At 43.7% G+C, this 14705-nt stretch overlaps 1 protein-coding gene across 1 annotated transcript; it reads right to left on the minus strand.

Annotated features, from left to right (window-relative positions):
- Positions 1–641: 641 nt before the first annotated feature.
- On the minus strand, positions 642–13763 carry METTL2A (methyltransferase 2A, tRNA N3-cytidine). Its single transcript, XM_059830431.1, has 9 exons — positions 13675–13763; positions 11788–11879; positions 7398–7759; positions 5983–6032; positions 5442–5502; positions 4123–4262; positions 3216–3322; positions 2938–3003; positions 642–1576 (listed from the first exon to the last, which is right to left on the minus strand). The coding sequence occupies exons 1-9, from the start codon at positions 13761–13763 to the stop codon at positions 1425–1427; spliced, it is 1119 nt and encodes a 372-aa protein (XP_059686414.1). The 3' UTR covers positions 642–1424.
- Between the last annotated feature and the right edge of the window lie 942 nt (positions 13764–14705).

The raw sequence follows: 14705 nt of genomic DNA on the forward strand, positions 1-14705 counted from the left end.
GTTGACAGTTACTCTTAGGCAACTGTAAGCTACAAATACAAGTGTCTAGCTAACAAAATATACGTGCTTGTGTAGCACGAAGTGCTCTTCAGCCAGCGGTGCACACACAACAGACCTTGTTGCTTCATGAACTAAAACAAGGTAGGAGATATCAGGCAAGGCTTTCCCTTCTTGAGAGACGAGAGCAGGCACCAGTGAGACTCATGGTAACAGAAGAGGAAAAAAACTGTAGCTACCTAACAGTGGCCCAAATCCTTCAGATCAGGCACGCAGAAGCATGTGAGTTTCTGTGGAAGCCTGATTTATAGTAATCAAACCATCATTGAAAAGCATTACCACAAAATTTATTCTAATACCTGTTGTACCACACCCTAAATATAACAAAAGAAAACAAGCTGAGATAAAAGATACTTGCTGTGAAAGGTGGGGAAATACCTTCAGAAAGCCACAATGTTGGCTTCCTCTAAGAAATTAAACAAGAGTGGTAGACATTCTTCAGATTTCTTATCAAAGACAGGTGTCTTGTCTGCTTGGGTTTAGCACACCACCATGACAGGGCAGGGCAGTTCATGACCTGGGGGCTGCAGCCAGCAAGAACAGTTTCTCACTGTTCAAGCAAAAAAAGCAGGTAGTTCTGTGTAAACCCTGGTCCTGTGAGCTGCTTGTCATACTCTGCACTCTGGAGGTGCCCCAAAACTGGCATCAGCCCCAAATCTTTGAAAGCCTGAACCTTGCCTGATATGAATTTATAGCACCTGAGCTACAGTGTGCTAGCCCTCTAGATGAACATCCTTGTGGACAGTGAGGGTAAGGCAGCATAATCTGCTTTCTCCACAGGTCATCTGCACACCATGAGGCATCCGTGGGGAAGCTGGCACAGAGAAACTAGCATGCTCACAGTTCCTGCCCTCAATCCATGTAATTTTAACTTGTGGATTTGCACAAATCTGAATGACTAAAAGAGAGCTGCATGAGATAAGCTGGCTAAGGGACCCTTATTAGGCATAGTGACCAGTTGCAAAGAAGAACAGATTTACCAGTTGCATGGTTTTTGTTCCCAAGACAAGAGTATGCAACACAGAGGTAAGGTTGAAGCTCTCTTTCTGTTTCAGGTGGAAATCCAGAGTAAGAGTGACTCGCTACTCAACTTGCTCAGCTGCTGTAAGACAGCTTGACCATTTCTTAAGTTGTTAAAACCATAAATAATCTAAAAAAACTCAGAGCAGTAGCAAGACATCTAAAATACTGCTTGGTCTCCTCTTAGAACATCTGTCCTTAGCAAAACTCACTTGAAGTGATGCTAGGCACTGCAAAAGGCACTGACGTCCTGTGTGCACTGAACTCCGTAAAACCACATCTCACCAGGACAAGACACTGCACATGGCCATGAAGAGGCTCCAACCTAAAAAGCATGCCCCGTTTCCTCACAGCTGAGAGGTGGCAGGCTTGCGGTATTTGCACTGGATCCATACTCGATACATCGTCATTTGTTTCCCACGGTTCACTTGCAATCGCCGATCAACCAGATTCTGGATTTTCTCCAGCCCAGCTGTGGTGAAGAGATCATCTAATTCATCTGGAAGCAAAGAGAAGGACATTGAGGATGCCATAGCTTTCATTTAACTGGTATCTGCTCACACTAAACTATGTTGAAATATGGGCCAGAGGCAACTCACGGTCTCATTCTGGCAGGGAAACGTAAAGATCAGACAGGACTTAACTGCTGTACTATGAGGGGGATTAAGATCACAGTTTCTCCAGTTTTCCTTGAGTTTTCCTTCTACCAAGGAAGGCAAGAATTATTTGGAGGACAGCTAGAATTACAGAGACTCGACAAAAAGAAAACAGCAGCAGTTTCAGACATGGGTATCGCCTCTAGTAACCAATTAAGGGAGCATCTTCTGGCGAGTAGGGACAGATCCATTCCTTCCCCCTCCCCGCCTCTCTCCAGAGGAATTTCAGACTCTGCAAGAGCAAAGAATGGGATCAGACCTATGCTTTTAAAAGGTGGCAATAAGATCTGTGCTGTACAGGCTGGAGGGGAACGGGATTCATTAAGGTTAAGTTTGGGAAAAAAATCCTTAGAAAACCACACCCTGCTGGGGCCCAATCAAAGCACTAAGAACCCTCGAGGCTGCAACACTTACACTGGCAGGTATTCCTGACCAAGCAAATAAGTATCATAGTGCCCCAGCACACTGGCCCTGGGCAAAGCCAGACCGAGTCCTGCTGAGCAGCAGAGAGCTTGTTCAGCTGCAGCCTGGGAGCACGTGATTTGTATGGAGTTTCTGTAGAAAAGAGCTAACAGGTCCCAGCTTGTGCTCTTTTATCAGATGCTTGCCATCACGAAGCGTTTGCCAAACACGCATTAAACATTAATTTTGTTGTGACAAACAAGACTTGTGCAGTGGGGAAGTGAATAGTTTGTTGCAATTGTGCCACTGCTCTAAAACTGACCATGCAGAGGGGCCCATGGTGGAAGTGACTGGAGGTGCAATTGGCGATAAGCAGGGAGAATACAACCCTGGCTAAACATTGAGCAGCAGCAGCACTAGAGGCTGCCTCAGATCTATACTGAACCATACCCTTCTTATGTTCTCGTAGGAGAACAGTAAAGTTAAGAGAAGTTCCTTCAAGTGGTGTCCATCCCACTCCATCCTTCGCAGGCAACAAGATTCAAGGAGAGTTCCTCCCATCCCACTCTCCCACTGTACCAAACACACTAGTCTTTCTCTAAAAGGATTTTCCACTAAGGAATTCACCATGCCATATTTGCACCAGCAAGTGACAAGCCCAGGTACCCATGCAACTGGGGGACACTTAGCATTTCACACTGCTCCAAGAAAGACAGGCTGGAAAAGAGCTAGTGGCAAAACTTGAGGGCACAGGGACAAAAAGAGGTGAGGAGAGTCAGAGGGATGTTTTCTAGCCTCCTACCTTGTGTGAAGAAGTAGACTCTGGTGCCATCACCTCTCACATAGAAGTTATCAGACAGACATTGACCTAAGGACAAGAGGGATTTAAACAGTTACCAGCTATCATTTAAAAATCAACAACTGCCATCCAACTGCACATAAAGACAAGAGGCACCTCTCCCAGCACATGCTGTGCTTAAGTGGAATTAATGAGCTGCCTCCTCAACAGGGTAGACAGTACCCCAGAGAAGCATCATCTATTAGTGACCTGGCAAGACTCCCCAGGGGAAAAGAAAATACCTTTCTTAAACCGAAGCTGGGCCAGATCATAACGGCCATAATCTCGTAACAAAATCATTCCTCCTGGTTTCAGAAGGCGACTCAGTCTGTTAACGATGCATTGCATCCTGAGGAAAGAATAAAACAGAAGTACTCATCATTCTGCAAAATGATGCTTGTTTCCTTAGCCTACTTTCCAAAAAGAAGGTATAAAGTTTTATATATGTTTCAACTTCATATAAAGAGCTACCAAAAGCTAGCACTTTTCTGAGCTCTCTCAGACTTAGGTAGGTTGATTTATTTGGCTGTCTGATTTCCGACACTCCTCGATTCTGCTTTTTTTTCTACAATGATAACTTAGCTTGCCACAGCAGGGATTAACTGCTCTTTCTTACTAATTACAAAAGTATCTCCACTAGTTTCTGTAAAACAAGTAATAAGTGAACTTTAAAAATGCTGTGAAATAAAACCAAAGGGAACAAGAAAGAGAGACTAGTGTAGGTTGTAGCACACTGTCACACTAAGATCACAGCACTTTTCTTAACTGTTTTCTGAACCTGTCCCCTCCCTTCTTGCCACCTCCCATATGAGAAATTCATCTAGCCTTTGAGCCTTAAAATCTAGCAGCATACTTTCCACAAATGGGTGCCGAGTGCTCAGTGTGGCTGGGGTTCAGAACCGGTGAGCAACTGTGAGCGCAGCAAGATGTCACCTATAGCCACGTAGCACTTCCAAATCACACCTATCCTGTACCAGAATTTGTTACAACAGAAAGTACCTGCAAATTTCATTCTCAGAGGCTTAATGGAAAACTGGACTAGACACAGAACAAACTTTAATTTTCCTTGATATGAGGGGATCTACTATTAGAGAACTCCAAATCTATATGCATTATCTTCTGCAACCAGAAGGAATTATTAAAACTTACTTCTCTGGGAGAATCGCTGAGAGGACAAAGATAAGAATAACAATGTCAAGACTCTCGTCTGGCATTGGGAAAGGACTTTGGTTATTGCACAGGTCATGGACAAACGCAAAGCAGCGAGAAGAATCGTATTCCACGTTGTTCTGTATTTAAGCAGAGAAAAATCACCTCATTAGCAGCAGACCCTGATCTCAATATTACCTGGACATGGGAGCATTTTAACTTTCACATAATAAAGTGGTGCGTCCAGAGATCTGTTTCAGCCTCACTGGACTAAGGTAGACGGCGTCAGATAGGTTCCCTGATCAGACAAGGAACAGGGGTGAAATGTGAAAAATAAATATACGTGGGAGAATTACAAAGAGCTTTGGACTTGTTACATTCAGACAATCAGCACTGCCAAAACCCCAAAACTGGACTGAGGGATTATTGCAATTTTAAGGTCAGATTTTCCACTAATAGTGGTAAGAAGTGAGGGATTTACACTGTTAAGCTGGAAATCTTTACAAAAGTGAGAGTGTCAGGGCCCCTCTCTGCATCCCTAAAATCAATATTCATTTCAATTACAAGCAGACTACTCCCTATACCCCAAACATCAAACCTGGCTGCCTAAAGTTACGCTCTTAAAAATCCCGTTTAGACTTCTAAAAGAAGTTGCATATTTTTCTAAAGCTGCTGCTACAGATTGCAGCAGCCTCTATAAACAGTGCTTGTGTCAGCTTAAGAGGATGAAATGGCATGCTGCTTCTGCTGCTGTGCTCCCCATCTTATCTCATGAAGTGACTGATTACATTTGGTACTTCATATATTCTCATTTCTGTTCTGACCTGAAGTTTTTTAGCAGTGTTTGTCCTTTGACTAAATTCCAGCCTCCTGCTCCACAGACAACAGTATCCCTCCTCAGCTGTCTGTGCAGAAGCAATCACACCACGTTTCCAGAACTGTAGTGACAGTAATGCACACACAAACCAAAACCAGCTTCAGTTCCTGTTAAAAAATAGCCTGAATGTTTTCAAGGTTCAGCAGTTACTCAACTAAAAGAGCACTGGATTTAGAAAAGTACTGCCAACCACAGGGGAAAGAAAATCTGGCTGACTTGTCTGCTGCCAATGTGACATTTTGAGAACTCCAACTTCCCTCATTTCTACAATCTTTGATGGCTCATTTTGCTGATTTACCAGTACAAGGGTCAGCATCAAGGCTAGCTAAAACCAGAAAGCTGCCAACACAGCTAGACAGCCGGTGGCAGCTGTGATATATTTGTGTTAATGTGCAATTGGCACCATGTACTTCCTACCTGCATAAGTCACCATTGAGTTTACCTGGACAAGATCCACAGCTGTTGTCGAAAAATCACAGCAATAAACAAAAAGGCCTGGGTCACTGAAATAAATAAAAGAAACTATCATCATTTATATAAAGGTGCTCCATAGGAATTACAGAATTGTCCTGAATGCACAGAGCACAGAATTGGGAACCAGAAATCCTGGACTTTAGTCTATCTCTGTCAATAATGTGTTGTGCAAAATCTGGTGGATCTCTTTGCTCCTTTATAGCTCAGTTATTCTCACATGCAACTGACTGCTTACTTTTCCTTCTGGAAAAGGAGAGATGCTAAGGCCTGTATGAAAATGCTTTCAGAACAAGAAATGTAAACTTGAACTATGTTCTGTTGGTTGCATTCTAAAACCAAAGATTTCCAAGCTCAAAACACAATCATTTGAAGTTGCAGATGGCAAAGGTACCATTTGCACCTGGCCTTTCTCTGAGATTGTCTAAACTAAGAACACATGCAACACTTTTCCAGTTGGTTTTCAGAGGCTGGTATATCATGCAGGTAAAAACCTACTGAGAACTACTTACTTGTTGGTTTGTAAAATTGGGAAGACTGTATTTCCAGCACCACAGCCAACCTGCACAAAGTAAGTAGATGTACACATAGTGAAAATAATTTCTTCAGTATGTCCCATGCAGCTAATTTCAAATCATCTCTCTACAACTATGGAACAAAGAGCAACTCATGAGTAACAATGGAGCATAGCAGTGACCCTTTGCAAATCTCGCTGCAAGATCTGAGTATGTTCAGCTCTGAGGAGCAGGCTTACATATAAGCATGTGGGAAACCACGAAGCCAGTTCTCGTAGAAATCTTACTAACAAGCTATATATTGTTACTCTTTAGAAAACTTATTGCTGGAACCCCAAGCATAACAACCAATATGAGTCACTGAAGCATTGGCAAAGGCCACGGATTAGTTACATTCACTTCCATAGAAAATCAGAGCAATGGAGAAAGAAATTTGTTTTACTAAAATTACATTCTGCTGTTTCGGCATTTCCTTCACTAGATGGCTCTTCCTCAAGTTACAACTAGGCCTACAATGATTCTGCCTTATTATTCCTTCTGCTTGTTCCTATTTGAAGAGAAGATGCTCACACAACTGGGTTTGGGGAATTTGCCTCTGAATGTTTAAGGAATCAGCAAAATTGTAATAGACTGAGCAGAAAACACCACTGATGGCTTGCAGTGACAGATATTACTGAAGGTACCCAGGTGAGACAAAGCCACAATGACCCAAGAACATCAAAGTCTGAGGAAGTCTCAAAGACTCAGATTAAAAAAAAAAAAAAAAAAAAATCGAAAGGACAGTTCAGATTGACTCTCCCTGAAGGGCAGAACTTCCATAGAACATGAAGCATCCAACAAAACCAGCGATATCTACAGTGAACAAACTAGAGATGGCAGAGCAAAAGGTCATTACTAACTGTCAGGAGTCTCATATTTAGAAGTCCTACAGACTTTTCTAGAACTAACCCTGTATCAGTCTGAGATTCTCCATTATTACATGAGCCATGAGGAACAAACCAAACAGCATCTTTACATTTTTGGTTTCGTTGTTTTGTTTCACACCTCTCAAGGCAAACAAGAGTCAGCACAAACGTAAATGACAAGGGAAAGCATAATACAAACAAGTAAAAGAATCAGCTTCTTCAAAAGATGACTTTTAAATGCTTGTTTCAATATCTGATAGTAATAGTTTGTCTTTTAAACTCAGAAACTTCTTATGGTCCTTGTGCTCTGCCAATTCACAGTCTGAACCCAAAGAATGCCAACAGATTTAATTCCATTCTAAGCTGCCCTCTGTTTTTGCATTTTACTGACTTAAGGCAATCATCCCATTGGCTGTTTGCCAATGATACATATTTTTATGTGCCAGTCACACTAACACTGATACAAGGGACTGTTTGATGTGTGAGACTCTGTTTTACAGCTATTACCTCTAATATACGATAAGATGCAGATGATCCTGGGTAATCTCCATCACTTTGATTCGGCTCACTATACTTCTGTGTAGCCAGCTCCTCTGTGCAGATCTTAGGTGTGCTTTTTATCAGGTTTAACTCATTCTCTGCCCTGGTTTCCAATGAACAATGTCCATTTTCACAGCTTCCCAGCCCTCCATTGGTGGATTCTTCTTTGTTACTAAATTCATGCACAGAATCCCCATTTTGACTTGGGTTCCTGTTAGGTGTCAGCTCAGGAAATTCAGTGAACAGCCAGTGCCTGTCCTTGAAGAAGCCATTTTCATGGATTTTATAAAAGTCATCCCAGTACCTCTTAGCATTCACCTCATATTCCTCTGTGAACACAAACAACAACATCACCAGCAGTCAAATCAGAAGGTCTCAGAGTTTAATCAGTTCAGACAGTGAGGGATCACTGCAGATATCTATTCAGCAATCTGCTTTAATAAGTAAGGTTATTGATTAAAAATCACCTTTATTTAAATTGTGCCATCCCACATAAACACTCAGCCTGCCTCCTCACAGTCACTTTGTTAGGACTAAAAAAGGGAGAAGAGATAGAAGAGGAAACTGCCTGCCTCCTGGTAGGATTTAAAGGAAGCTGGCAACAGAAGAGGCCTCTTTGAAGGAGCCTGGAATGAAGAAATCCAGGTTTTACTTCCATCTCTAACACTAACTTGTTCAGTTCACTGGAACAATTAATTTAGAGCCTCATGACACTAAGTGTCAAGCACTTACAACTTCTAAGAATCACAGAATCACTAAGGTTGGAAAAGACTTGTAAGATCATCAAGTCCAACCATAAGGAATTCTATGACAGCTGCTTGGAGCTGAAGAGCTCCTGTCCAACACGCTACCCCTTTTTTCAGACGAAAAAACAGAAAAAATTGTCAACTGTACAGGCCTAGCAGAAAGCTCAATTAGGAATTGCATGATACTCCAAGATTACGGGACAGCATGTTTTGCTAGAGTCCAGTCTACAGCACCTTGTTTTCCATACTTCTGTGCATGTTAGAGCATCACACATCTATGAAGTTAAAACAAAAGAGGGGAATCAACAGAAGTGACCACTGTCATTAAAGTAATAGTGGAGAGCTAACATGGACAGAATAAAGATGATAACAATTAACTTTAGCAGCAAGCATTACCTTTTCACACCAAGTGGATACATTCCAGTAGCAAGATGAGTATTACAAAAAGCTGGAAGAACTCTTACAAAGCCATGATCTAATGAAATTCGAGTCACCCACAGAATTATTTCCACACACCTTCACAGATTTCAGATCAAGTACAGTTCTAGGGGAAGTTACAAATCCAACTGGCTTCCTGAATTCTCATCAATACGATGAGTTCTCTGTCCTGGGAAATAAGAGCTAATTATAGCATCCTATGCTTGTAAATCACCTAGAGGCATTAACATTCACAGCCAGAGGTCCCAACTGCATTTCAAAAACATGCAACTCCTTAGCCATGTTTGCACAGCCACAAATGCATTACTGAATGCAAATGATTCTCCCACAATTAAAGATGACGATTGTATGTGAGAATGGATAACCCCTCTCCAACATCTACTAAGAGTAGGGTTAAGAGAAAAAGCAGGCATCTTAAAATTGGAGATTAGTATTATTATCTGAACTGCAGTTTATTTATTAGCCTTTCTGAAAAGCATACAAGTGTTTAGAAGATATCTGAAGGGAGATAGTAAAATGAACCAAGAACACCTGGAAAAATATGTAGCCTCAGCCAAATATAGACAAAAATGTCCAGAATTCAGTCATATGTATATTTTTAGTAGGATCTATCCCTGAAGCACAAAGAGCTAGATATAAAAATAATCTCTTTACCTCAACTACAAGGATTTTCTACTTTTAAGAAGCCTTGTCCTTAAACCCCAAGCCAAAAGAAATTTTAATGTCTGGTATTAGACTAGAGCAGTAAGTTTGTGCCATGATCTCACCGTAGCTCAAAGTAAGCAGGGTCAAGTCAGTTTATTATTTGCATAGGAGAACTCAATGACTGCTAATGTCAGAGGAAGAAGTGTTATTGATTCATACCCTGGCGTACTCCTTCCTGAACTGTCACTTCTTCCATGTACTAGTAGGGATATGCAAAGCTACTGGGGCTGGAAATGTTCTTTCACCTAACAAAAATACACAGTCCTGATTCCTGCTGGTCCCTAACAATCCCATGACAGCCTGACTCTAATGGGATACTTACCTGAGGTGCTGGGGCAAAATTCCAGCCCAGCCATTTTGGATTACCCACATTTTTGCCACAGTATAAAGCTGAACAAGACATTGTGCTCTTCCTGTGTTAAATTACTGTGAAATTCTGTTGGATGCTATTGAACAGCTGCTATGCTCCAACCTGCATGTGTGAAAGCTTTATTTAAAGCTCATTTACCTCATAGCCTAGTGTTTTCAAAGCACTGGAGGAAAGGATCAGTAACAACATAAATGCAAGAAATCAAGGACCAGCTGACAAAGATCATGCAAGCAGCAGATTTAAAGCAAAAAAATGACCATATTTATTTTTCAGCCTGACTTCCTGCACAACGTATGCCAGAAAAGTTCACATAATACTTGCTTCAAGATCCTTTTTGCGGTATTAGCTCATGGGGACATCGGCATGCGAGCCAGATTCCTCCAGAGACTTTCCTGATAAGGACTCCTAACTTTTCTGCTCGTCTTTGTAAGGACACCCCCAAAGCCAAGCCCATACTCACCCTTTCACATTGCAGAAGAAGGGCAAACAAAAGTAACTGTTCACAAAAGACAGGAAGAGAATCAGAGACCCCCTGAATTGCATGGGGGCTAATTATGGAGCCTCAAAAGGAAACCAAGAAACTCTTCCGCTTCTTTCTTTGTTCCCAGCCAGGAGATACATCTTCAAGATACCCCAGAGAACTTCTCTCCTTCTTCAGAACAAATTCTGACAGCCCCAATAAGTCCACAGAATAATACAGCCATAATGACCAATAGTCTGCCTTTGTTCTCCTGCTTGGACATTACTGATTCTCAAAATACTAGACCCTTCAGGCACATTTGGCTGGGCTGGCTTCCCTACGTTTCAGCCATCCCATTGTCTCCACACGCTTCCCACTGAATAGCAACCATCAAAATTTGACTGGCCTCCATTGTTCAGTCTGGGAAATACATCATGAAGACCTGACAAACTGCTCTAACAGTAAATTGCTCCACAATTTCATAGTTGTATATAGGTTCTCAAAGCATGACTGACAGCATCCTTTAATGTTAACCAGATTTTAAAATGAACTCAACACAATGGGTATCACAATAGAAACTGCTGGATACTTCTGGGAATCCAAGAAATTAGGAGGGTTGCTCTTTGGTATAATTAAATTTGCCATTGTGAACACAACTGGAAGCTATATGGGAAGTGTCTCAATAGCTCCAATAGTGTTCAGCATTGCCTTACAGATGACACACTCCATTTAATTTGAACAAAAGGAGCAGATCCATCCTAGAACTCGGCAGGATATAACAAGACCATCACCAAAAAAGTCTCTTATCATACCAAAGAACAGGAAGCCATTTCACCATCATTTAAGGGACTGGATGATATTGAACAGGTGTGGAGGAAAGAAGCATTATTAACCAACTCAGAACAGCTTCAACCATGTTACTTGACTATAGAGCTGTGCACCTTTAGCTTGATTCAGATTCAGGTAAGCTTTGCATTTTGGATGTATAAATATCCTTTAAACCAAGTTTGAGGAAATAAAAACTCTGGAATCCCTTTTCTGCCTCTCTGATGATAAACAATCAGGATAAAATATTTTTTCTTTGCTTCTGATTTAATCATTATCATGCTGTTTGTTAAACCTGGTAGAGATGGATACGGACACTACTTTATTAGACCCTGTTAAGGGAAGAGCTGAGCTTGCATTAGGTATAGCTCCACAGCATGCAAGCAAACAAAAGATTGCCTGTTAGAAGTTAAGCTTTAGAGAGCAAAAGCAAGCAGAGAAAATAAGACTAAATGAGACTGTTGCTCTACACTGAAAGAAGTTTGTTGACAAGGAACACTAAGAAGTATTTAAACATACACAACATGAACAAAGAAGCTCAACCCAACATGACTCCTCCCAGCCAAGATCATTTCTGTTCCAGTAGGATGAGTCTCTGGAGAAGGTAGAAAAGTCACAAAGAGATAAATTAAGAACAGAAAGATTCCTCCTCCTCCATTTTTCATTATCAACCACTAGGTAATGGATTTTGAATGATCTGGGAGGTGGGGGGAAGGGAGAAATAAATGATGATACATATGCAGGTCTGGCCAGACTATTCTGCTCTTGTATGAACCAGTTAAGACTCAGCATTACAACAATATCCAAAAGTACCTTGTTTATCTTGTGGCAATAGCTGTGAGCTGTTCTCTTGAACTTTACTCCTGGCACTGGCTTCCTGCTCTTCTGACCACTCCACATTATCCCTGTTGTAAAAAATAAGATGAACTACTCAGCTGAGAATGGTAGGGCAAAGACAGAGAAAAGAGAAGGGTCTAAACAGCTCTCCAAACTGCCAGCTGCGGAGCTTTTCCACAATCTCTAATTCTAGCTCAGCAGCAGTACAACAGCTATCGGCATGTACAGTTCCTGGTTCTGAATGAACTGCATTCATAACATTACAAAAGATGTAACTGGAGGGAGCCCAAGAGACACCAAATCTGTCCCCTAATACTTTTCCCTATTTGATGCTTAGCCAAGTTTAGAGGAAATAAATCCTTACTATAAAAACACGAGGGCACTCAGCAAAACCAGGCCTCCTTGGAGAGGAACTGCCATTCTCACACAGGTAGGCGCTTGCGTGCATTCACTCAAGCAGGTCATCAACATGGGCCATTTGATTTAGCTGTCTTAGAAAACTACATTTTCTTTCTCACATTAAAACAAAAAAGGCAGTAGGCTGATTCGGAAGGTGAAGTGTTATATTAATATTAAATCCAATTATGAGAAAAATATGCAGGAACCTTTAAAGCATTAAGAACCTATTAATAACTTAAACGTGCATACACAGTTGTGTAGTCATTAAAGTGATTCACTTGATCTTTCTTCATTAGAACAAGTGAATGAAAAGCAGACTGTAAGGACCAAGAAGCACTATTCTGGCCTCAGGAGGAATTAGTCTTTTGATATTAACACACAGAACAAAGGCTTGACAAATTTCAAGTCTGTGAAAAACTAGATTACTAGAAGTTTCTGCAGGGAAATACTATTGAGGATATGCTTTTGTAACATACCTTTGATATAGTATAGTCCCAAAATGAATGACAAGCTGGTACATGCACATATTACTTTATCACAAATTAAACATACCCAATTCTTAACAGGGTATAGTAGCTAGAGACTGAAAGTGGACATATTTACTTCAAAAATGCAAACTACCTTCAGTTCCCAGAAAATTTGAGAATTTGGGTGTGTAACATATCTTGAAACAACAGCTTTGTCCAAGCAAAGACCTCCTGTTCCAAGCTAACACCTAGCACTATCTCACACTGTTACAGCGTCGCGTGGCAGCAGATGGGTGAAATGATCTTTGTTCAATTTATACATTAGTCACTAATGTATACAGATGGAGAAGAGTTATAGATTTCTGAGAGCACATCATTTAACTTTATTAACTATAGCAATGAAGCAATTGCTACAAAGCAAAGCAACACATTCTCCTGAAACATCAAGGGAGCCTGAGGAATCCTGACTGCTTCGGGAGGAGCCGAGGAAGGCTCAGGACCCCCCGGGGATTAGGACCCCCAAGCACTATCCGAGCGGGGCAGGGCCCCCCCGCACCTCCAAGCCCTCCTGCCACCGCCTGCCACGCTGGCAGCCCCCCGCGCCAGGCTCCCCTCTCTGCCTGGCTGCCAGCCCCACATCCACAGCTCCCCCCAGCCTGCTCTGCGCCCCGGGAGGCGCTTCAATGTCTGCAGCCGGGTCCCCATGAAGCGGAGAGGGGCACCTCGGGGCTGACCCGCCCCGGCCGCCAAAAGTCCCGTCACACAGTGCCTCGCCACAGACCACCGGCAGGCCGGGGCGGCGAGGACAAGCCCCCCCCCCCCCCCCGCCCCGGCCACCCCAAACTCAACCCCCGCGGCCAGGCGCGGAGAGGCACTACAGGGCAGCAGCGCCCCGGAGCGCCTCGGCCGGCTCGCCGGGCCTCTCCGCGGTAGGCAGCAAAGGGCCGGGGATCCGGAGCGGCCACCGACGGGGCGAGGAGGCGGCAGCCGCCCTCACCAGGCATTGTGCTGGAAGAGGCGGGCGGGATCGGTGAGGAAGCGCCTCCCGAAGAGCCGCCGCTCCGGCGCCTCCCTGGGCGCCGCCATGATGGGTCAAGCGCCACAGGAACCGGAAGCAGCCCCCCCGTCCGACCCGAAAGAGGACTAGGCGGGCCGTGGCGGTCACGTGAGGGACGCTGTCGTCACGTGGGGGCGGTGGCGGGAAGCGCGCGGCAACGAGGGAAGGGCGGCTGCCACCTCAGCGCCGCCTCAGAGGAATGGCGGTGACGGTGGCGGGCGGGGCGCCCGTGTTGGGCGGGAGACGGCCACCACGGCGATAAAAACGCTCTTCCCGGCTTATATTTTGCATTTCACATACCGGGGTGGGAGCAGGCCCAGCCCAAGACACTGTTGTCCAGCATTCACCAACCTCCAGTGGCATCCAGGCACAGCCTTCGCCTGGCGTCCATCGCCGTTCCCTGCCTCGCGGGCCACCGCCTGCAGCAGAGCTGGTGGTCCAGTCTGTGGAGGTCGGTGGCTGTCACCAGCTCCCGGCAGGCGTTCCACGACCAGGAGTAGGTGCAGAAGGTGTGGTGGAAGTGCTCGCTGCCCGTCTGCAAAGCCGATCTGGCCCCTGCTCATCTTCTGCCACAGTTTTAGCGGGCTGTGGCGTTGGCGGAGAGCCAGGCTGTGCCTGTACTGCTTGGCTGCCTGCGCCTTCTGGGAGGAGGGAGAGAAGTTGAAAGAGGAGGCAGAGGACCATGGGGGTGGAATCACACAGCTTTGCCCAGGTGGAGCATGTGCCACGTACATACATATAAAACAAAAAGCACCTCAGTGGTGCATCATGATGCGGTGCTGGCAGGTTAAACACAATTCATGCTGACAATTAACAGTAATAACTAAGCTGGTTTCATTTTTCCTTGCACTTACAACGAAATTGCTCTTTAATACTGCATCTAGTTAAAGCATTCACCAGGCAGTTAATGTATAGGTTACATGAGTGACCAGTCACACTTAGTTCTGCTCTAATTGCAGTCCCCATATGAC

Source organism: Gavia stellata, chromosome 28 (assembly GCF_030936135.1).
Source record: "Gavia stellata isolate bGavSte3 chromosome 28, bGavSte3.hap2, whole genome shotgun sequence".
NCBI lineage: Eukaryota > Metazoa > Chordata > Aves > Gaviiformes > Gaviidae > Gavia > Gavia stellata.